This window comes from Halictus rubicundus, chromosome 10, assembly GCF_050948215.1.
Source record: "Halictus rubicundus isolate RS-2024b chromosome 10, iyHalRubi1_principal, whole genome shotgun sequence".
NCBI lineage: Eukaryota > Metazoa > Arthropoda > Insecta > Hymenoptera > Halictidae > Halictus > Halictus rubicundus.
This window is the reverse complement of record NC_135158.1, coordinates 15,838,211-15,861,492: the sequence shown is the minus strand read 5'-3', so window position 1 is coordinate 15,861,492 and position 23,282 is coordinate 15,838,211. Positions and strand designations below refer to the sequence as shown.

The window sequence follows — 23,282 nt, the reverse complement described above, 5'->3', positions numbered from 1 at the left end:
AAATAAATACAGGTATTGTATTACGGGTTACAGGTTACGGGCGCACGGCTGCACGCTGTGCCGGTTGCGCGATAAATCGCATCATGGCGAATCGAACAGGAAATTTGGCGGGTAAAACTGTCATGAACAGAGCATGTACGGAGCAGGTAAGTAGGCATATGCATATATTCGATGTGTTAAACAATTTCTCGCGAAACTCTTTTTCACGAAAGAAACTGGACCGATAATTCAAGCTACGAAGTTGTTGCAGAATTTACGGTCAGCAATATTTAAAGTGCTCCCGTTCCAGATACCGTTACAAAGAAAAAGCAATGAAACAATGAAACGGATTACGGTTCTTCTACCGCGAGTATGCTTCGCTACATACCCACGGTTGCATTATCGTTAAACGATTCTCGTTATTTGCTTCTGCTATATTCGAACAAGAGCATGACGTGTCTCGATTAGAATTTGGTTTTGCACTCGCAGATAAGATAGGAGACACGGTAGCTTATCGTTCTCGATCTTATCTGTGAGAGAGCGATCAGGTGACCGAAACTTCTCGCAAGTATGGTATCGGTAAGCATTTCATGTCGCCTTTGACCGAATAAATTGTTGCTTAAAAGCGATATCCTATTTACAGAATCATACGAACGCCGGACAATTGTTGTACGGTGCATTAGCGGTGCAAGCGACGACGAACGTAGCTATAGAGAAATGATTGCCAGAGAAGCCTTATCGCGGTTTACTTTCAAACGCAAACAGTTTTAGGACTGAAATAGTTGGGCCTGATTTATTTTCGATATCGTTCGTCTCCTTATCATCGATAGAGAGTATTTGTAACGCGACTGTACAATTTCAAGGGGATCGAGCAAAGAGCGTGTGAAACGGCTTATTCGGCATTCCGTATTCCGTATTCTACATTCGAATTGGTCCGAGTTAGTATCCTGTATCAGCTCGACGGCACACGGTCTCGCTCGCTATATACAGGAGGACAACTCGGTCCTCGGAAGAACGAAAATCGCTTAATATCGCCGTGACGCCGCGGAACGTGATCGATCATCGTCACTTGTCGCACCACAAAGGTAAATTACATACCTTGCTACTCTACAATAATTCCAAAAAATCCAAATCGTCGTATCGCCGATACGCTAAGTTGTTTCGCCGCGGCGACAACGACGCGTTCGCGATTGTTTTCAATTAAACGGACGAACGTTAATGCTCCCGTTGATAACGTTGCGTATTCCTCTACATTTTTCCCTCCGTTTTTTCCGAACGAGAGGAATAGACCTGTCGAAACGATAGGATTCTATCGAGCGGTCGTCATAAGAGACTTAGAGTTGTTCGAAACGCGATTCTAGCCCAATCAATCTGGTGGAAATGAAATTTGCCAGAAAGCCAAGTTAGCTAGAATCGCACTTGAAAGCAACACGGCTCGCGGCCGCTGAGATTTCTTTGAACGGCACGGGTCGAGGTTTCATCGATTCTGCAACGATATCTGGAGCATTACCGATAACGAGCAACAAAATCACTTTGCGTTCGAACGTTACAGGATAGATTTAGGAATCGACGATGGAATCTCTGGCCAGAAACATGCTCGGCAGAACAGGCGGACTATTCGGCGGCAAACTGTTGAATTTATTCAGTCGGGTAAGGAAGCGATGCACAAGCGGTAGACACAGACATCGTTTATCAGGAAGCAAACGCTAATTTTGTTGAATACAGGCCGAGCAAAATGGTCGAACGCTAACGTCCCAACAAGTTTTCGACAGAGAGTCGAAATACGGTGCTCACAATTACCATCCCCTTCCTGTGGCTTTATGCAAAGCCGAGGGGGTTTTCATGTGGGACGTCGAGGGCAAACGGTACTACGACTTTCTAAGCGCTTACTCCGCCGTCAATCAAGGTCATTGCCATCCGAGAATATACAAGGTCCTGACGGAGCAAGCAAAAGTCTTGACGCTGACTTCGAGGGCCTTCTATTCCGACGCGTTGGGTGAATTCGAAGAGTACGTCACGAAACTGTTTGGGTACGCAACCATTCATCCGATTCCGTATTACGTTCGACCTTGAGCGTACGATGTACGTATGTATTTCATTTATTACGTCCAATCAACGACAACAATTGTCTTTCAGTTACGACAAATGGCTGCCGATGAACACAGGAGTGGAAGGCGGCGAGACCGCGTGCAAACTGGCCCGAAGATGGGGTTACAGCTGCAAGGGAATCGAGCAGAACCAAGCGAAAATCGTGTTCGCGGAAGGGAACTTTTGGGGGAGAACGATGAGCGCGGTTTCCTCGAGCACAGATCCGAGCAGCTACAGCGGCTTCGGCCCGTTCATGCCCGGATTCGAGCTGGTTCCGTACGACGACCTTGTCGCCCTCGAACAAAAGTTGGCCGATCCGAACGTTTGCGCGTTCATGGTGGAACCTATACAAGGAGAGGCCGGAGTAGTTGTACCAAAGGTAGCGTAGAACTTCTCCGAGACGAACAAAGACTCAACGACCGCTAGAATCTAATAGAATTTTTCAAATTCCAGGACGGCTATTTGAAAAAAGTCAGAGAGCTGTGCACGAAGCACAACGTTTTATGGATAGCCGATGAGGTGCAGACTGGACTGGCCCGAACGGGAAGGAGGTTGGCCGTGGACCACGAGAACGTCAAGCCGGACATCTTAATCCTCGGGAAAGCGCTGTCCGGTGGATTCTACCCGGTTTCCGGAGTGCTGGCCAACGACCACGTGATGTTGACCATCAAGCCTGGCGAGCACGGTTCGACTTACGGCGGTAATCCTCTCGGATGCAGGGTCGCTATGGAAGCGCTTCGCGTGCTCGAGGAAGAGAAGTTGGCGGAAAACGCGGAGAAACTCGGCCAGATTCTCAGAACCGAGCTTCAAAAGCTACCGAAGGACATCGTCACGTTGGTCAGGGGCAAGGGTCTACTCAACGCTATCGTGATCAACGAGAAGATCGACGCTATGGCGATTTGCTTGAAAATGAGAGACGCGGGCCTGCTGGCGAAACCAACGCACGGGCACATCATTCGATTGGCTCCGCCGTTGGTCATCACGGAAGCACAGACGCGCGAATGCGCCGACATCATTTCGAAAACTATAATGCAATACGCAAACTAACCCCCGATTTCTTCCGTAATCCGTGCGATCCCGAGTCGATTCGCGAGTCTTGTAAGCAAAGTAAGGTCTAGCTTCGCGAGAAACGCACTGCCATGTCGTAATCGATCATGCTAGTGCTAGAGGCGTGGTTAACGAGATGTTACGAACGAGTCGTGTCGACGTCGCGTTTTCTTATCTTCTTAATATGTATTTACTGGCGACGAAGAAAAATTGGTCGGCCGGTTGCACCGATAACGCGATACGGTTGTGTTTTGTATTCTTTGATCGATGTTTGTTCCAACGTTTGACAGCGTCAGACATTGACTCAAATATTTATAATGCAACGATATCGCGTTTGAAACGACAAACGGTTCGCCTTGTACGACCGAGAATCAATTTGTTCTCGATTCGCTTGTCGGATATGCGCGTCTGCCGGATATCGGTACGCAGTCATACATAAACGTACACGTACACGTATACGCGAAATCGATTTCACGCTATCGCATATTAACTGTAAGAACGGTTGATAAACGATAAGAACCCGATGACCCCCCTCGCGGCGGATATTTACAATACAGTTGCTCGCCTGTATTCTCCGTAATCAATCTTGCTTTCGTTACTATAGTAACATATACACATGTACGCAACGTTCCCGTCAGAAATGCTGCTTGGACTGGTTCCAAATATCTTAATCGCGCGATAATGAACCGCAGACAGGATTAACGCGTCGATTCGATGATTCTTCGAAAACCGAAAATTCGTGTCGGTTTATCTACCTATTCCGTTCTGCAGATGTTTGCAACCTTTTCGGATTAGTATGTTATTTGCTGTTTTTCGTTTGTTTACCATGGTGGCGCCGCAATAAAAGGCATCTTCGCACATGTCATTATCAGAGACGAAATCTTTCGTTATGTCGAAGGCATTTATTCGAAATCCTCTCCCCCGTACCAATCGTGTACACAAACATTTCGTGTAAATAAGCAGTATACCACCCCTACTCTTCCTCTCCGAGACACGTATAAATGTAAGATTGATTGCAAACCTGCGAACAGTTTGTTTTCTCTCAGACGCAGAGCGACACTGCCCTTTTTCTCGACCTGACGTGTCTTCCAGTGTCTCTCCCTCCATCTTTCTCTCTTTTTTCTTCGATTTCTCCTTTCGAGAAGTTTGCTCGCTGTCTTCGCTGAACGAAAAGATGCATCCGGTGAGGTCGAGAATCCTTGGTACGTCAAAGGAGTTGAGCCTGAAGAGATTTTTGAGCTCGCAAGAGCTGATCGACCGAGACATCAAGTTCGGCAGTAGACACTTCAAGCCTCTTCCGGTGGTCCTTGCGAAAGGCGAGGGAGCTTGCTTGTGGGACGTCGAGGGGAAGAGTTACCTGGACTTTTTAGCAGGATTCGCGACCGTTAATCAGGGCCACTGTCATCCGCGTCTGCTGAAAGTGATGCGAGATCAGGCGGCAAAAATCACGCACACTTCCAGGGCATTTTACTCGGAGCCCCACGGCGAACTAGGAGAATATCTGACGAAGCTTTTAGGATGGGAGAAATTTCTACCCATGAATACCGGTACGGAAATACGAATTTTTATATTCCACGGAAATACGAATAATACGATCCACGTATGCGTTTATCGTTACAGGCGTCGAAGCCGGCGACACTGCCATCAAGGTTGCCAGACGTTGGGGATACAGAGCCAAGAAGATACCCTCGAACAAAGCGACCGTTGTCTTCGCAAATAGCAATTTCTGGGGACGCTCGATCGCGGCACTGTCCGCTTCCACGGACCCAAACTGTTACACCGATTTCGGGCCCTACGTGCCCAATTTCGACAAGATACCGTACAACGATCTTTGTGCGTTGGAGAAAAAGTTTAAGGAGGACCCAACGGTTTGCGCGTACATGATGGAACCGATTCAGGGCGAAGCGGGAGTCGTGGTGCCCTGTGTAAGTTGCTCTCGCCGTTTCCATTGTTTCCATCAACTTTCGATTCTGAAAGGTATCGTTTATTTTTTCTAGGATGGTTACCTGAAAGGTGTGCGAGACCTGTGCACCAAGTACAACGTCTTGTGGATCGCCGACGAGGTCCAAACTGGTTTGGGCAGAACGGGAAAACGATTGGCCGTCGACCACGAGTGCCAAAGACCGGATATTCTCGTTTTAGGGAAGGCACTGGCCGGTGGATTTTACCCCGTTTCCGGAATCCTGGCCGACGAAAAGGTAACTCGACCAGTTTTCTGTACGCTACTCGTATGCAACTAACGAAAATACGGGTCTGTTGGTCAGATAATGTACTGCTTGGAGGCTGGATCGCATGGTAGCACTTTCGGCGGAAACCCGCTCGGAAACAGAGTTGCGTTGGAAGCGGTCAAGATCGTGGAGGAAGAAAATCTCGCGGAAAACGCGAGGAAACTCGGAGAAATAGTCCGAAAGGAGCTACAGAAATTGCCGAAAGAGATAGCAACGGAAGTCCGGGGACGTGGATTATTGGCTGGTCTGGTGATCAACAAAGGTACGCGCAACCGTATGCACATACGTATATTGCAACCGGTCGGATCGTTCGACGCGGTTCGATCACCATTCGCTCGGTTATAACGTTTGGTCCGTGTGCTTTCAGAATTCGCCGAGGGTTGGGACATCTGTTTAAAGCTGAAAGAAGCAGGTTTACTGACCAGACCGACGCACGGACAAATAATAAGGATATCGCCGCCGCTCGTCATCAAGGAAGAACAACTCAGGGAAGGATTGCATATATTAACCAAGGTGCTCAACCCCTGCAGATGAACGCAACGCTGGCGGAAACCGGAATAAACAACGATAGGGAACTTTGCATATAAATTCTATACATATGTACACGTAAAATATAAATTGAATAAAAAAATAAATAGAAAAGTTTCTCGCGTACATATTACGAGTGCGACTCGTGCGACTCGTGCCTCTTTAAGTGTCTAGTCAGGCTGAACGCTTGGGAAAACAGCTGATTGCAACGATGGCATTTGTACGTTTTGGCACCGTTGTGCAGAGTCAAGTGCCTTTTCAAGTGGTTGATCAGTTTGAACCGTTTCCCGCACAACCGACACTGATGCTGCCTCAGAGAAGCGTGCGAGGCCTCGTGGTTTTTTAAATGACTCGACTGCGAGAACCGTTTCCCGCACGTTTTACACTCGAAGGGCTTCACTTTGGTATGGATTCTCAAATGCTCGACGAGATTGCCCTTCTGCACGAAACTTTTGTCGCAGTATTCGCATCTGTGGGATCTCGCCGACTTGTGCGTTCGCAGATGGATCTTCAAGTTGTACCGTTGACTGAACCTCTTGTCGCATATCTCGCACTGCACCAGGCCCTTGCCGGTGTGCAATCTCTCGTGGGCCCTCAGGTTTTTCAGCATCCGAAACCTTTTCCGGCAAGTCGCGCATTCGAATATTTTTGTTTGGTCGGCCGTCGCGTCGCCTGCGCCGGACACCTCCTCGTGGCTTTTCAAGTGGTCCCGCAGGTACGAGGGATACGCGAAGATTTTCTCGCATATCTTGCACTTGTGCACGTTCGTTTTGGTGTGCAGCCGGACATGAGCGTTCAACTTGCTTTTGCTCGAGTAAGCCTTGTCGCAGCTCTGACACTTGAAGGGCTGTTGGCCGGAGTGCGACAGCCGGTGGGTCAGTAGTTTCGATCGCTGGGAAAACAGTTTCGAACACTCCTCGCATTTGTATCTCTTTGTCTCCGCGCTAGCCGAATTATCTTGTTCGACGTGTTCCTTCGACGCGTAATTCAAATTGGTGGGGCACATTTCGTAGCCACCGATATTTTCCTTGTTGTCGGTACGCTCGAGCTCTTTGCCAAATCTCAACGCACGGGTGTCGAGCATGTCGTCCCCTTGATGGTGCATCGGCGTATTTTCGAGTCGCTCGGAACTCCCGTTCGACCCGTGAATTTCTTCCAGATCCATGTTTTCGGGAAAGCCGACGCTGTGCGCTTGCCCGGTCCCGTTCGTCCCAGACTTACCGTACGACAAGTTCTGAATGGAATTCTCGACGGAATTCTCGACGGAGTCGATGGACCTTCCGTAGCTCAAGTTCTGAGGAATTTGATTCGAATTTTCGCAGATGTCTATGTTCTCGTTGTCGCAAGACATGTCTATGTTTTCCGTGCTGTGAGCGATATTGTGGCTCATCAGCTGCATCCTGTTGGTGAACGTGTGGTTGCACAGAGAACAGTGCAACGCGCAAGCGGCCCGGCTAGAATTCTCGGCGTTCATCGGGATCATCTGTGGAATCATGTTCGATCTGATCAAAGGGGACAGCGGCGGGTTCGGTACCGTCTCTCCGCTCAAATTCGAACTGAAGTGGCTAAAATTGAAGTTCAGATAGGGATTCTGAGATTCTACTACGCGCGCACGCTGCGCTGGCATATTCTCTTGCATCAACGGCAAATGCGATCTACCGTGAGCGCACAATTCTTGATAAGTCGCGCACGGGACTCCGCATTCGATGCATTTCAACGTTTTGTGAGTATCTTGAACCTGAAGCGGGACAGGAACCGGAACTGGAACCGGGACAGAGACTGGCTGGAAGCTTTGGTTCTGCTGGTATAGTTTGCATCCAGGAACTGTAGCGTACGCAGCTAAACCGGACACCTGTGCAACAAAATCAGCCAACGTTTAACTCAAACTCGATTCGAACAACCATCGACGATTACCTTTACAGCAGCCTGTCTCAACGCTCTGTCAGCGGCTCGACACTGTTCCCTGTAGAGCAAGGCGGACTCTGCCCTGGTCACGCAACGATCGCACATCTTTTCCGGGAGGCCGTCGCCCTGCCACACCTGGTGAAACACGGGTATCACAAGCTGGTCAAAATCAATGATACCAAATCAACGCGCGATCGGCGCGATCACGAATTTTTCTCTTACGTCCAAACACGATAGTGATCGCAACTTTGCAGCGAGAGACGAGCCAGCCGGTCCCACGAACAAACAGATCATTTTGTCGCCATCCTCTCTTAAACACGTCCGGCATAATTTACCGATGTTCTCGCTGTCGATCTCTTTCGTCACGATAAACATCGTAACGTTTTCAACAACGATACAATTCCACCCGTACCGTGTGTTTATGCCACTTTTAGGTTATGTATTTGTTTTGACATTTCGAAGCAGCACCGTCTATCGGACACATCGAACAATTTTATCGGTAGAACATGACTTTAGCACCACCTACGGCAAAATGCTCAAGCTGTTCGTCGATTGACACCGCCGGTTCCAATCCGTAGATGGCGATCATTGCTTACGTCACGGGTGACAACGATGAAATCTGAAAACTGATTGACAAATAGTTTTGGTGTTTCGCCGTGGATGACGCTGCGAATCCAACCAAATTGTAACCAGATGCTGGTAAGACGATGCAGGTTCTGGTCCAGGCTAAAAAGAGGATGCAGGTTCTGGTCCAGGCTAAAAAGATGATGCAGGTTCTGGTCCAGCCTAAAAATTTGACTAGGGGGCAGCACTATACCGGGGACACTAAAATCCTGGGCGCGAGCACTCTCATTTCCTCTCTGTTGTAACATTATGCTAAGTGTTATAAGAACAGTTTATAACAACAGTTAATTGTCTGAATGTTTATATGTGGTTAGATATTGATATGTACATGGCCTATGGATCAGAGACGATCCAGAGCTCTCTCTCTCTCTCTCTCTCTCTCTCTCTCTCTCTCTCTCTCTCTCTCTCTCTCTCTCTCAATAAAAAGGGAAGAAACAAAATTTCATGTCGCGCGTATAAGAATAAGTATATCAATTAGAAGCGGTAAACAAGCAGTTGTTGACGCGACAGACACCGACGCGGAAGCGCAACGTTCGAGTAAACAATACCAGAGTGGTAAATAAATACACAAACTCTGAAATAGATTACACGGATTTCGATGTTCGAATCGAGAGAGGAAAACCGGCACATACATACATACAAAGTAGAGTGGCACAGCGATTTTTTAAAACATGTAACCAAAGTTTGTCAGTTTCGACGCGAATGACGGCCATCGCTTTAGCATATCTGCAAAAGATACGAGCGGGCGGCTGTCCAAAGCGATCGCTGTCAGATGAAATCGAAAGTCCATATTTCTCTTATTCGCGTTCGTTCTTTGCGAGTTTGCGTTTAACGAGATCAAGGAATTTGTGTCTTGTCTCGTGTTTGTGTCTCGCGAAGCATTCCAAGTTCGAACGCAGTTTTTCCGTTCCTGTCATTCCCATCGAATTATCATCTCTCCAATCGCGATGATTCCATCCCTCGTGTATTGGTTTCGCACGCCGCGTTAATGGAACCTATTCGATTTAATTAACTAGATTGGTTATATCGTAACGGGTACCAGAAACCATAACACGGTCGATGAAATCCAAGCCGTTCGTAGGTAACAAAATACAGAGCCCGTTTAGAATTTAACAGTCGATAGTCGACGAGAAGATCTTAGCCGCGGAACGATGTGGAATTCGACCGGTGGACAGAATGGATTAGTCCGAATAATTTAATTAGCAGAAAAAAGGCCGCGAACCGAACGAAATAACGAAATTAATGGACGCCACTCCCGACGCACCCACGTGCGTTCTAATTTGTTTGCATCGCGAAACTAGAGGAGGACGAAGGGACGAAAAGCAAATTAGGCGAGTGCATGGTACCGATGCTAACGAAAATGTAACGGGAACAGGGCCCAATTACGAATCGTAATAACAGATTCCAACATGGTAATGGTCCGGTTCTGTGTTTGATCCGCGCGTGTCGTCGTTTCGGTCAGCCGTGGTCGCTGCAAACCGAGTCATTTTTTCGAACATGTTCGACTGGGTTTGCGACGCGCGTTTCGGAAAACTGGCTCGCTGGTTATCAGTTACACGTTACATCTACGCGATACGGTTCGCGGAAAATAGTCGTTTAGGGAAAACGAGACACGGCAGATGGTCGCTATCCTTTGGGAATACGCGAGATAATAGGGTTGCGGGTCGATATACCCGTCGCGTCGTGTCCAGTGTTTGCTGTTTAGACGGAAAACGATCAAAATTGCTGATAAATCAAATCGACGACGAGACGAATCGAGTCGGGTCGAGCCACCGTGGTACGCGACCAGAATTGGTACCGTTCCCGTCCCACGATTAGTTTCGATCACAATTTCGAGGAAAATCTTTGGCATTAAAATTCAAACTGATTTTTCCTGGTTTTGTTTTTCTTTTTTTTTTTTCTTTTTGACCAAGCATTCGGGAAACGCGGACGAACCGATAGAGTGAACTGCGCTGCGGTGAATAAGCTGCCCGTTGGCGCATCGCGGATCACGGTCTCCATATGCAAATGGAAATAGGTTTGGAACCGACGTCCAATGTAATTTACGGCGCTAAACCGTATTACCCAGAGTCAATCGCGGTTCGAATTCATAGGCAACATCCGCAAAAATCTATCGCTTTCAGCATCGATCGTACACGAGAAAATAGAAGAGGAAATCGTAAAGCATCTGTGAAGAAAAAGTATCTATGGTCTGTAATCTACGTTCTGGCGAAACGGTCAAGTTTTGACCCATGATTCCTCTGACAATTTTTATTCTCATGATGTGTAGAATACAATGCAATGAAAGAAAATTTGACCTTGAGATTCAAGGTCAAGGACAATTTTGCGGCAACTTTTTTTTACAGATCTTCATCGATCTGAGCTTGCCAAGACCAAACATTTCTTTACACCCTGTAAATTACCGTAAAGAGAAGATTTTCCTGACCATCGAGAAATCAGACATTTTTGGAAGTATGCATTATCTCTAGATATCGTTCGTGCTCGCGAGTCGCACGGTAAGAAGGTGTGGCCCATTATCGGTCTCTTCAAAGTCATACTCGATATTTCACGGAATCGGATCCTTTTATCGAGAGCGTGCCATTAAATCATCCACCCGAGTCTAGACGTTGCCGTAGCCACGATGCTGAAGGGTGTCGGCATCGTTTATGCTTCAAGGCCGATTTATATTATCCGCACAGACACGTACCGAACCCGGTCCGCTACCGACAAAGTATGTATTCTTCGCAAGAATGTCGGGCGGTCTGCGCGGTGTCGGTACGGTTAGTATAAACACTTCCATCTAAATGCATCGGAGAATATTTGTCGGATCGGTTGAGTTACGCGTCTGTGCGGATAGTACAATAAATCGGCGTTTACGCTGTAAACTTTACGATGTACCGGAAAAAGAGGAAAAAGCGGAAGATCGAAAAACGATGAAATCGCTAAACTCGACCGTGATTCGCTTATCGCGATATCTCTGTCCCTCTAGCGGCGACGCCTCGCGCGAGTACCCGACCACATTCCGCGAAGAACGCATCGGTAGGTATTTACCTACATACATATGTATCACCTATCTACACGAACGAAGTGACGCGCTTCCCTTTCTACGAACTATGCTCCAATATTCGTGGATTCAGGAATCACCAGGCGAATAACCTTCGCGATTGGAATTCGAAAAGGGTATAACCCACCCGATCGTTTTCTTCCGAAAGGAAACGAGAGGAAAGAAAAGAAGAAGAAGAAGTAAGGAGACTCGGTCGGAAGGAAAACGACGGACAATCGAGGAGGGAGGTATTAATTCCCAGGTGGAGGAAATGACTGTAATCACGATAATTCCTCTGGCGTAAACGTGCGTCGGATACGTGGCGTTCCTAGCGGTCCGGTTTTTCGAGAACGTCGGTCTCTCGCGAGCGTTTTAAATGGCAAAAGGTTTGTCCATGGGGCACGCAAACGAAACGACTCGGTAAACGAGTCCGGTGAATGAAACCGAGGTGGTTCGTCGTGCGAACCGTCCCGTGGATCGAGTCGCCTATAGACGACGGATCTCGTTGGAAAAATGAGAAAAAAGAAGGAGAAGCGCGAGGCGTCGGTGGATCGAGCGCCGCTCCTGAAGATCAACAAGTAGTTAGAACGGTGGGGATAGAGGTCTGTTTGTATGCCGGCGACGGGATTGGTAGCGCGGGGACGGTGGAGAGGAGAGGGCCAAGGAGGTAGGTCGTCGCGTATACGTCGGAGAAGGACAGAGCGAATAGAGAGAACGACAGGAGCGGTGTTGTGTGTGTGTGGTGTGTGGTATGAGAGAGATAGAGATAGAGCGAGTGCGGGGTCGCGAAGGGCTGAGGGATAGAGAGGGGAGACCGCTCGAAAGGAGAGTGGGGAAAGAGCGAGGGTGAGAGTATTCGATTCGGGGCAGGCGAACGGCGGGGCAGGCTGTGGCAGGCTGTGGCAGGCAGGCAAGCAGGCAGGCAGGCAGGCAAGCGAAGCAAAGCGAGCAAACGAACAGAGACTCGGGGAGCACAAATTTCGTCTCCTTGTCTAGTCGCATTCGGTAACCGTCTGCGCTCGAAAAGTTCGAAAAGTTTGGAAAGTTCGCGCGTGCAGTGTTCGGCCCGACGTCGCGTAGCGCGTCGAACGGCCTCGTCTCGTTCGAGAATCGCGAGTGCGACGTGTGTTTTGTTCCCGTTTCTTCGTCGAATTCGACGAGAAAGGTAGCTCGCAGGGAAGCGAGCAGCCATGTGCGCCGACGACGTGGTTTAGCGTTGTCGTTGAAAACAAAACATTCGGCAAAGACAACGCTGGGCACAAGATCGGGCGCAACAACGGACGTCCAAAGGAGAACGAGAATAGGAGACGGCGACGCAGCGTGGTCGCGGTCCCGGTCGCGGTCGCGGTCGCAGTCGCAGTTGTTTGGACCAGAGACGCGAGAAAAACGGAAAGATGTCGGGAGCAGAAATCGACGGCCGCCGCTTGGTACGGGCCTGGGCGAGGCCCCAGCGTCTTTTACTATCGTTTCTGCTGCTCTGTGGAACCCTCGGTGAGTGGGATACGTTTCTTTTCAGAAGTTACTCTTACTACTACCTCGCGACGTCCGTGGTGGTTTGTCTTGTTTGCGCGCGTACGCTTGTGTTTGCGTGTGTTCGGGCCTCGGGGCACACATTCGATGCGTGCGCGTGTATTCCCCAGCTGAAGGTACAGTACGCGCATGCGCGTACCGTGTGCGTCGTCGAGGTCGTGGGCTCTGGGACCGGGGGTCGGGGGCCAGGGAACAGCGGCGGCCGACGCGGGGCATCAGGCCCCGTTCCTAACGACTGCTACGGATCGACGCTCTCGAACAACGTCTTTCTCGCGTGCATCTCATCGTACCCCGATCGATCCTGTTACCCGGAGATCCCGAGTCGATTGCTCGTCCAACCGTGTGAGATCGTACACAGTTTTTTCCAGGATGCCCGTGGGATAAACCGACGCGAATCTCCTCCTCCTCCGCACGGATCCTCGGTTTCGAGAGAAAACGGTTTTTTCGGTTGCCCTTTTCGAACGGTAGAAATATTTTTCAGGTTCGATCGCTGGAAGATGTCTTTGACTCTGGTCGAACGGGCGAGCGCGACGCGACGCCACGCAGCTCGGCGGTGTAATCCGAAACCGGTAACCGGCTCTGTTTTTCTCGAGAAAAGATATCGGATGGCACGGCATCGGGTCTAGATAGAGACAGACGAAACGGGTACTCGGAGAAAACCGGTGGCGAGACCGTTGTATTCCGCGCGATATACTTCCACGATACTTTCTCGGTGTCGGCGATGCGTGCAGCGGCGTACACACCTTTGCCCGTGGGAATCGTAGCGTCGGATCGACCGTGCGTTTACCCGCGGATCGCACGAGGACACACGCACGCGAGAGTCGTGGGATCTTGATAGATCGCTGAAATAATTGAACCGAGATACATATGTATTGGCAGACGGTCCGTCGCGATGGCCGGGCGTAAATTCGACTCGGGGGATCCTTGCTCGGCGTAATCTTAAACCACTTTCAGCCGATTTAAAAATGTGTTCTCTCGGTGCATTCCTTGGATTTTTTTCCCCTGTCCCTGTCCCAGTCCCACTCCTCCTATCGGTCTTCGTCAGCGTCTCGGCTTCCCTCGCTCCCCCTCTCTTTTGCTCTCCTCGGTGTTGTCATTCCTCTCTTTTCCGCTCGGTCCTCTGCCTGCTCTTTTCCTTCTCACGAAAGAATGCAGCTTTAGCTGCAGCAATGGCAGCCAAGCAGGCCGGCAGGCTGTCAGCCCAGCCAGCCAGCCAGGCTGTACACGGTGGCGGCCTCGCGCACTCTCGACATTCTATGTACGGCTTCTCTTTTCTTTTGGGCTTCGGTCGCTGCTTTATCCCCGCCCCTTCGAGATTCTCAAAGACGTTGGACCGTAAACGGACGTAAACAAACCGCTCTGGATTATGCACAGTCTCGTGCAAACCGGAAGCCGGAAGCTGCTTCGTGTCTTAAAATATTCCGTACCGGCGTGACCGACCGGTGGCACGTTTTGTATTTTGATCGTCTCGCTCGTTTTCGGAGACGAGCCGCGGCGTTGTTGTCCATCGGCCAAAACGGGGATAAAGAAGAAAACGAGCGAGACGCGACGCGGCGGTCCTCGGAGAAAAGATCGGGCCGCGTCTTGCCCACGAGGGAACAATGAACGCGAGGAGAGAGTTGCTGAAACGCGTCGGGAGGAAGCGAGACCGACGAAACAGGGATAGATAGGGAGAGGAAAGCAAAGGAAGACGCGGATACGTCGGTTCGAAGGAACGAGCGAAGTCGAGGGGACAAAGAACGTTAGGCCGGGGTCGTGGCGTGCCGTGCTATGCTATGCCATACCATGCCATGCCATGCCATAGCCCGTAGCCCGTAGTTCGCAGCATGGCCACAATGCTGCATTCGAGGGAACGAAACTATTCGTTGTACATACATGCTGATTCAGTGGATGGAGTACTCGAAAGCAGTGCCAGCACCAAAATTTTATAGCGGGAAACAAGCTTTTGTAACACTAGATTTACGGGACCCGTCGAAATGACGGATTCTAGTATTTTTAAATTGCGAATATTCAGATTGTAAAAATGCATCCATGAGCAATTATTTAACAAACTGATTTCTTTGGGTATATATTGTAAAAGAAATGGCTACAAACTTTGATCGATACATTCATGTTATTTTTATAAACTAATGCAAAATAGTCGTATTTAGTGCTCCGTACACCTAGTGTTAACCACGCTCGAATATTGACGAACAGTAATGTATATACAGCAATGTATAGGTATACGGGGCACGACAGTAGCGAATAGCCGATAGAGTTCTCGATATATGTCAACAACACGGGTCCTGCCAGCGTCATGTATCGTCCAGAATGAGTGCACTCGAGCCGTGTTATGTTTACACTCCCAGACCTCTCGTGCTTCGCGGTCCCTCACGGGGTATAGCCCGCGGTAGTGGGGATACTTCCGCGACGTTTATCATCCAGGCCTTGGCGACATATATAGAGAACTCACTGTTCTTCGCCTAACCATCGTCTAGTATGTATTCTCTTTTTCCTCGGACTTTTCAGTTCGCTCCATCCATCGAATCACCCTGTACGAGCCACAAGTCTTGGCTCCGTGGCAGCAAAACCGTCGGAAAATTGGCGAGACGGAAACCTGTTTGTCGTCGAAAAGGTGAAGCGACACCGACGCGACGCGACGCTACGTCGAGACAGAGGACGGGCCGTCGGATCGACGGATCCACGGACCGTTTGTCATGGATCTCGAGAAACGGACCTGCGGAACCGCAAGCTTGCCTCGGCGCACGGTGCGACGGTTGTCTATCGTTTCCTTCTTTCCTCTCGAACGAACGAACCGACGAGAATCCAATCCCTCGTAAAGTTTCCGTAATCCGTGGCGATAAGCTCGCATCGATAACCGCGATAAAACTGAAGTAGCGTTCCCTTCGACAATATTGCTTCGCCTCTTTTTCGTCGTGGCTTCGACAAATTTTCCCCGTCGAGATTCGACGGAGAGTCCCGGAGAGAAGCGAGGAGAAAAGGAACGAACGGTTCGGTAAAGTGATTCACCGCGATGCGTAATCGACGACGTACTCGGCGCCGCGTGGCACACCGATTTAGTCATCGATCTACTTCCGTTATTCTTCGCTGGGGTTTTCCACGAATGTGTGACGGTGTTTCGGCGACGTTGACGTTGTTCCGTCGAGAGGCGGACAGGAACCTTTTTTTCTTTTTACTTTCCGTTGGATCGAGGTACATAAAATGGCGCGCAGCTGGCAATTGCGTTTAATTGATACAGGCTAGACGAGAAAATACGCATCCTCCGACAGCCGATGGCCCCGGGAGATCGCCGGCTGCGATACCAGTAAAATATGTATAAAGTAAAGTTTCGCCTCCCGCGGGGAGTCGAAGAGTGGTCGGTGCCATTGGGACGGTTTACATCGAATCGAAAGCGTCGTGGAATGCTTAGAACGCCGAAAGTCCGCCGTACATGCATACAGGAATGGTCCCCCCGGCCATTTTATTGAAACTCGAGGCTCGGCGGCGGCCATCGTTTCCCTCGATTTAGCACGATGCGTAAATTGGCTCGCAATCGTATCTCCGTTGCCATATCGGCTTCGGTGAATCGGATGCGCCGCGAGGCGACGGGTTTCGTTCCGGCTCGATCGGGCTCTAGAGCTCTCGCCGGACGCTATCGCTGGACGACACTAACTAGTACGCAAACACCTATTATTCGAAGCTGTTTCAGCGTTCCGCAAACATCGGAAACGCTGGGAGCTCGAACGCCAGGAAACATCGCCGCAACTCTAACGATTCGTCCGTCCGCCTCTGCTCGAGCACTCGACGATACCTACTCGACGCCATGCCGTCCCTTCCTCCCGCACAGCTTCGAATATCGCTTGTCTCTGCAGAATTTCCGTGTCTTTGCCTGCTCGTCCAGTCGTCTCTCGTCTTTGCCCCTTTTCATCCGTCGAGTCTCTTTCTCCGCGAGGCTCTCCTCTTCGCTTCTCCTCTCCTCTCTTCCAAAAATCGCGTCGAATGCCTTTCTTTCGCAGAATCCGAATTGATTCGGGGCAAAAGGGATCGTGCACGACCCTGTACAAGTAGCGGTTCACTTTCCTTCCATCTTTTCGGGCAAAGGACGCGTCGCACAGTGGGCCAAAAGCGCCAAAACGTGGCCAAAATGGGAAGGAGTACTTCAATTTAGTTCAAAATTGATACTCATAGGTTTCTCGGGTTCGCTGATCATAAATCTGATGTCAAAATTACAAAAAAAAACAAAATGGGGGATTCAATATGGCGGATGCGTAACCAAAAGAATGATTGGACTTCCTTGAAAATTAGTAAATTCGTCGTCGACAAGTTTTATCCGCCGAGGATAGTTTTTTCTCGCGCGTTAGACTATAGAGAGACATGGTGTACCTGTCGGCGGTCTTGGTTGTCGCGTGTCGCGAGTCGGCGACAGTGGCAACTGTCGCGAGAGCAATACGGTCGAGAACGAGAAGACGAAGGAGACGATCGCGGAAAAAGCCGGTCTCGCGAGGTATGGGGTTACCGTAGAATGCGACTCTGGCTCGTAGCGCTCGGCGATCCCGACCTTCTCTCCGCGTGTTCTCGCTTCTCGGTGCTCTCGTCCAGCGTAATCTCGCCGGAACCGCGACGCCGTGTTTCGTAATTTCAGTGGATCGGGGCTTTGTCGGGCAGGGAACGTGTCGCGGAGACGCGTATGCACTTGGAGCCGAGAGCTGGCATCATCGCGGCAATGTCCGCGACCAACGATCCGAGCCGCAGCGACCCGCGGCGACCCGTGCCCGATTCAATTAATCGGAGCGAACGTCACGAAAGAGAAGACGATTAAGGGATAGTAGGATCGTGGTCGCGGACAGAACGGGAGGGAATTTCAATGGAAACGAGAATGGTAGGGTGAGGTGCGAGAGAGGGGACGGGGGACGAATACTCTTCTTGGCGTTGCCCTGCGCTTTCCAAGCTCGTTCTCTCCTACCCACGGTCGAGACGAATGAATTTCCTGTCGCCGATGAAAGACCCTCTCGATTACAGGATGACTAATCCAGGAAGACGAGAGGGATTCATCGCCCGCGACTGAACGTTGCGCGTTTTACTCGTCGCAACTTCGATTTCTTTTCGTTCCGCCGAGTTTGTACAACTTTAATACCCGTCCTATTTACCGGCACAATCTCGTTCTCGCGTATACACCCTCGTCGGGCTTCTATCTCCCAATTAAGAATCCACACCCGTTTTTCATCGTCGCTGCTTCGCGTTCCATCGCGTCGGAAACGATTAGAGACACCGATAGAAACGGTTACGTCCATCAAACGCCAGGAATATCGGCGAGTTCCGAAGGTGCAGGAAACACCGGCAATTAGTACATTAGACTGATTGCGAGACGGGCGACGTTTACGAGCGGCCGGCAGTCGTGTACGTAGGTGTACTAGCTTTCAAACGGACGGAATCGAATCCGAAACGAGATTCCGTTTCGGCGAGATGCGAGAAACGCAGTGTAGCTCTCGGTTTCCGGTTCTCGGAGACGGTCACGGTGCCAAGAGAACTCGACTCCGCCTTCTTTTCGATTCTTTATCTTCTTTTCTCTTCAGTTCTTTCGAATTTAGTCGTGTTCACGAAGTCCCACCGGTGATTCCCCGTCGCGTCGTTTCGTTCGACGGACATTGTGTTATTTTTCCTGCGGTTTCCATCGGGCCGCGCAAGAAAACACCCACGGTTTTTCGACGATGTTTGCGCCCAGCCGAAGAAGCGAACGTTCGGTTACCTACAGGTGTCGCTTCCTCGATTTTATCGGTATTTTCTTTGTCCCCTCGCCGCACCCCGTCGACTCTCGCGGATAACTTTTCTTCGGGCCCGCTTTACCGATCACGATCCGCCACGTTCGCTTCGGCTGACTCGGCTCTCCGCGAAATAACAGAGTAGGTAACCGAAACGCTTTTCGCGAAATGTTTCGCCGTTTTTGTTTTTTTCGCAGCGCTTGACTTTTGAGCAGTTCCCTCGGTACCCGGCAAAACGCAACAAATACGCTCGGCCCGTGTCGTTCCGTAACTCGAAATGTTCCCGTCGTCGGTACGTGTTGGCACGTACGGCGTGTTTAGAACGTAGACGTGGCTCGCACCTCTAACGAACAGACCCCCGAGCCGCTGAAATTAAATACAATTTCGCCGTACCGCGTGCCGCGCCTCGCCTCGCACTTTTTAAGCGCGTGACATCTCCCTGCGGGTCCACGCTCGTACCACACCCCCGGTTCTTCGTATTTCACCCCGTGTCGCTCTCCGTTTCCCTTCGTTTGCCACGATTGCTCGGTAAACGCGCGTAGTTCGGGGTCCTACCCTAAAATCTAAAACGGTACCGGAATAGGATTTAATCTCCGGAAGGTGACGCGGAAAAGACAGGGGCAAGCTCATCAAGGGGCGGCTCCCGTCTATTTTCAGTTGTTCCAGCTAAACTAGTTTACCTAACAGGAGATGAAGCGGAGCCAAATATATCCAGGGAGCGGGCAGGGAAACGCGAGCTGCGGGGTGCGGATTGCGGCCTGCGGCCGTACTCGATGCCGGTGCCGATGCCGATTCCGATTCCGCGGCACGCCGCGCGTTACCACGGCTGTTTAGCCGCGATGCTAATGGTAAATCGATACTCGCGGAAATAGACGCGAAGGAAACGGCTGTGCCGCACAGCCGGTGCACCGCGCGGCCTTTCCACGAGAAAAAGGAAACTCGCCGGGGTTGCGGTGGTGGTCGGCCCGAGGAACGGTGCAGCGGATTTCGGCCCTTGGCTCCTGGACTCTCGATTTTTCTTTTATTTTATTTTTTTTTTTTTGGTTACGCGCCATTCGCGTCTTTTCAAGAGTCACCGCGCCTGCTCAGATTTCTCGAGAATCCACCGTGTATTCGCGTTATCACCGATCGATAAACGCCGAGGAGGAAACGGTCGCGTCGGAACGCGATTATCAGGGCGCGGCTATCAACTCCGCAGTCTAACCGTCGCGGTCAAGCGACTGCGAAGGCAGCGATGCCACGACATCGATTCATCGAACCGCGACGTTTCGTCGAACTAAGAAAGCGGCTTTCGATTTGTTCGAAATCGACCGATCCGCAGTCACCGCCTTTGAGACGAGACGAGACGAGACGAGACGAGACGAAACCCGATCGAACAACTTTCAGCTTTCGTTGGCTGCAACAGCCACCGACTGCCGCTGCGTGAAGTTCGCGGAAAGTTGCCGCCGGCAAAGAGCAAACGAGCAAACGAACGGTTAGGCGGACGTCACCCTATTCGCTCGCACCGCGTTATCCGAATCCATTTCCCCCACGGCGATAACGCCGCTACTTATCCGTGGCAGCTGGCTCGAACGTATCCTAGTATTTATTAATAGATTACTTTAGGGACGCGCGCGGACACGCGTTTGCGTTCCGCTCGCTATCGAACGACGGGTGCGGGGGGAGCTCGCAGCGATAACCGAACGATGGAAGAAGGGAACGAACGGTGAGCAGGCACGTTCGTAGAACTTGGCGTAAGAGAGTTGACTCACACGAGGCTCTGAACGGCGTGGCACAGCGCGGTTTTACCTGCGGCGAGAGGAGGTGACGTCATCGACATTCTTGTCGGTCTTGTCACGCGTGCGATCGTCGGGCTTTTGTACGAGTTCCTTCTCGGATCCGTCAGTTCTATGCATACGGATTCTCGAACGCGAGTCCGCTGCCCGGCATGCCGCCGCATCGTTTTCCCATCATCGTTTTCCCATCGTTCTCCGATCGGAGAAGGTGGCGAAACCGACAGGCAACGGTCCCGCGGATTTTTTCGGATCGAACGCGCTCCGATTCCCGTTCGATCTCAACGAAGCGTCGTCGTTTTAACGAGGAGCAACGACCTTGACGAAACGTCGGCGAAACCAGAGAACCGATGAACTCTGTAATTGCTCGCGACGTACCCGTCGAATTGCGGCGCATCGACTCCGCGAACGGGCGAACGAATGAATCGACGCGTCAGCGTGTCGAGACCGAAACGTGCATAGTTGACCGAACATACCATCGAGCGGTTGCCAACGCGGCTCACCGCTCGTCTCTCCAAAGATTTACGCTTTCTCGTAATCGCTCGCAACCACGATTGAAATGGACGAGTGCCAGGCCGATTCTCCCGTCCGCTCGAAAATTTCCTGAACGAGAGCGAATTCGAGCGAGTGCGCGTACCAGAGCTACTACGTGCTGGTCCTAACCGTGCCTTTAACAGTGCCAGCCCTTTCTGGCTTGTTACCGCGTCCAACGATTATCAAGGCTGCGGTAAAGTCCGATTCTTCGAGTTTGCACCGAGTTTGCACCGAGTTTGCGCGGTTTCCATGAAATCGCGAAATTCCGCTCGAATGTCGTCCGAGGCTAGCGAGGAAACCGGTACGTATGTACTCCCCGTCCCGTCCTCATGATCAGAATTTTTCAGAATCGAGAACGAGCTGCTGCCCCCGGCCTCGCAAGAAGTGCCTCGAGACGGCACAGGGGCAAGCGTTAGGGCAGTGGTTAGGCTTTGACGTCACGCACTTCAGCCAATAATTCAGCTCGAACCGAAAGTTCCTGTGGAATGACTCAATCGGATGGCTCACAGCCGCATTCCTGTCGGAGGACTTCTCGCGAGGCATGCAGAGTACACGCTTTGCGCTGGGAAATACAAATTCGTTTTGTTTTTCGTTTCCGTTTATTTTCCCTCCGTTCGGAGACTGCGGCACACCCTGCGCGCACCTGTTACAGCGGTTTCTTTACGATAGTTTGAGTAGTCCTCCGACACCCCTCGTTCCCTCGTCGCAACGCGGCGAGAAAGAAGGGTACGACGATCCAAATCTTTTTTCGCCTAACGTTGCTACAACCCCCTTTCGCTTGTTCGCTGCGAGGAGCGAGATCGGCGCGTTTTCCGCTCGTCTATTTCGACTGTTCCGAGGAACGAGGGAGCGTTCCAGAGATCCTCGAGAACAGGAGGAAAGGATCGGATAATGGGTTCCGAGGCGCGCGTTCCGGAATACGGCCGAGAGAACTGTGGATGGGGAGAGCGAGACGAGAAAGGCGATACTTGGATGGGTGATGGTGTTGGTGGTGTGGCGGTGGCAAGGTAGCAGGAGAGACAGCAAGCGGATAGGCAGGCAGGCAGGCAGGCAGGCAAGGGATGGCGGTGGTGTCTCGTGGCAGAGCGGTATAACGAGGTAAACTAATGGAGATTGGTGTGGACCGTGAGCTCTTACTAAAGGGGTTGCCCGTTTCGCGCGTCTCTAGTAGTGGCTTTCGGTTGTCGACCGTCGTACGTCGACCGTTCCACGTCGACCGTCGGATGTCGCGGCGCGATGCGCGCCGTACGATGCACGATGCGTCAGAAACCGCGGTCGGGCTGCTCCTTTCGCGCCGACCGACCGTCTTTGCTCGCTAACTCGTTAATGTAAGTACTCGCTCCGGTGGAAACGCGGGACGGGGAGGAGGGAAGCCGCTCACGGACGGACCAGCTCTGCCATTGTGAATTGCGAGGTAACTCGATTAGCCTCCGCGAGAATCGGGTCCGTGGCAACAGAGTAGACACGCGCGTACGCGTCGACCCAATCTGTTCCGAGAACCGAGAGACTCGAGACCCGAGAACCGAGAACCGCGACCGCGTTTCGATCCGGTTCGGCTCGATACGGACCGATTTCGTTCGATTCGATAAGCCCCCGCGGAGACACGGCTCGATAAACGTTCGAAAGTCGAATCTGAAAAATTCGAGCCGAGATTTTTCCATCGATCGCGATCGGCACGGCCAATCGATACCCTGTTACCGATAAATTAACGCAGACTCGCGAACGATCCCCCCTGAACCGTGAAGTTTCGATTATTTCCTGGCAAGAGTCGATTCCGGTGAGAGAGAGAGAGAGAGAGAGAGAGAGAGAGAGAGAGAGAGAGAGAGAGAGAGAGAGAGAGAGAGAGAACGGTCGTCGCGCCTTAACGCGCCTGCCAATTTTCCTCGATTCTAATTGAATTTCGCCCAATCCGATTTCCAATTGGCGCTCGCTCGTTCCAACGATGTATTACTTCCTTTGTTTACTGAGATAACCCGCTGCGCCACGACCCACAGCGCTATTCTTCTCGCCCCACGGTCTACGGTCCATGCGCCACGATCACCGATTCGTCCTCGCACCGATTTCTCCGGAAAAATTTGTCCACGTTTCCGCGAACGTTGATTACGCGACGCCTTTTAATCGAGCTTACACGAAGAACTTACCGTCGTCGTCGTCGTTGTCGTTGTCCACCGGAAAAAGGAGTACAATTGGACGATGCGATTCCGACGGTCGATGAGCGCGCGACATCCAAGTCCCGACGAGAGCGTGCTCTCCGCTTACCCTAATTGGAACCGTCTTCCTCCGCGAT

General features: G+C 51.1%; 3 protein-coding genes across 5 annotated transcripts in view; 2 read left to right on the top strand and 1 right to left on the bottom strand.

Annotated features, from left to right (window-relative positions):
- Nucleotides 1–10: 10 nt before the first annotated feature.
- LOC143358056 (ornithine aminotransferase, mitochondrial-like) lies at nucleotides 11–5,988 on the top strand. 3 transcript variants are annotated; one of them, XM_076794911.1, is made up of 13 exons: nucleotides 11–146; nucleotides 290–558; nucleotides 623–1,064; nucleotides 1,532–1,629; nucleotides 1,705–2,009; nucleotides 2,116–2,446; nucleotides 2,521–2,904; nucleotides 3,150–3,160; nucleotides 4,303–4,661; nucleotides 4,735–5,039; nucleotides 5,112–5,312; nucleotides 5,379–5,604; nucleotides 5,710–5,988. In XM_076794911.1, the coding sequence occupies exons 4-13, from the start codon at nucleotides 1,552–1,554 to the stop codon at nucleotides 5,874–5,876; spliced, it is 2,367 nt and encodes a 788-aa protein (XP_076651026.1). In that variant the 5' UTR covers nucleotides 11–146; nucleotides 290–558; nucleotides 623–1,064; nucleotides 1,532–1,551; the 3' UTR covers nucleotides 5,877–5,988. The 3 variants fall into 3 exon arrangements, with proteins under 3 accessions (XP_076651026.1, XP_076651024.1, XP_076651025.1); XM_076794909.1 differs by lacking the exons at nucleotides 4,303–4,661; nucleotides 4,735–5,039; nucleotides 5,112–5,312; nucleotides 5,379–5,604; nucleotides 5,710–5,988 and having other exon boundaries at nucleotides 623–760; nucleotides 843–1,064; nucleotides 2,521–3,984; XM_076794910.1 differs by lacking the exons at nucleotides 290–558; nucleotides 4,303–4,661; nucleotides 4,735–5,039; ... (1 more) ...; nucleotides 5,379–5,604; nucleotides 5,710–5,988 and having other exon boundaries at nucleotides 40–146; nucleotides 843–1,064; nucleotides 2,521–3,984.
- On the bottom strand, nucleotides 5,915–8,208 carry LOC143358054 (uncharacterized). Its single transcript, XM_076794907.1, has 3 exons — nucleotides 7,998–8,208; nucleotides 7,785–7,910; nucleotides 5,915–7,722 (listed from the first exon to the last, which is right to left on the bottom strand). Exons 1-3 carry the CDS (start codon nucleotides 8,148–8,150, stop codon nucleotides 6,001–6,003), a joined length of 2,001 nt encoding a protein of 666 aa, XP_076651022.1. The 5' UTR covers nucleotides 8,151–8,208; the 3' UTR covers nucleotides 5,915–6,000.
- Nucleotides 8,209–12,136: 3,928 nt separating this feature from the next.
- The window catches only part of Shg (DE-cadherin), a 35,085-nt gene continuing 23,939 nt past the window's right edge, over nucleotides 12,137–23,282 (top strand). Inside the window, exon 1 of the mRNA XM_076795160.1 lies at nucleotides 12,137–12,912. Coding sequence (XP_076651275.1) covers nucleotides 12,816–12,912 — 97 coding nt within the window. The 5' untranslated portion in view covers nucleotides 12,137–12,815. The remainder of the gene's footprint in view (nucleotides 12,913–23,282) is intronic.

Coding starts and splice junctions, on each gene's coding strand:
- LOC143358056 (XM_076794911.1), top strand. CDS start 1,552: ATGGAATCTCTGGCCAGAAACATGCTCGGCAGAACAGGCGGACTATTC. Junction 1,630..1,704: donor TGTTGAATTTATTCAGTCGG/GTAAGGAAGCGA, acceptor TGTTGAATACAG/GCCGAGCAAAATGGTCGAAC. Junction 4,662..4,734: donor ATTTCTACCCATGAATACCG/GTACGGAAATAC, acceptor TTATCGTTACAG/GCGTCGAAGCCGGCGACACT.
- LOC143358054 (XM_076794907.1), bottom strand. CDS start 8,150: ATGTTTATCGTGACGAAAGAGATCGACAGCGAGAACATCGGTAAATTA. Junction 7,911..7,997: donor GATCACTATCGTGTTTGGAC/GTAAGAGAAAAA, acceptor GTGTTTCACCAG/GTGTGGCAGGGCGACGGCCT. Junction 7,723..7,784: donor TGAGACAGGCTGCTGTAAAG/GTAATCGTCGAT, acceptor TTTGTTGCACAG/GTGTCCGGTTTAGCTGCGTA.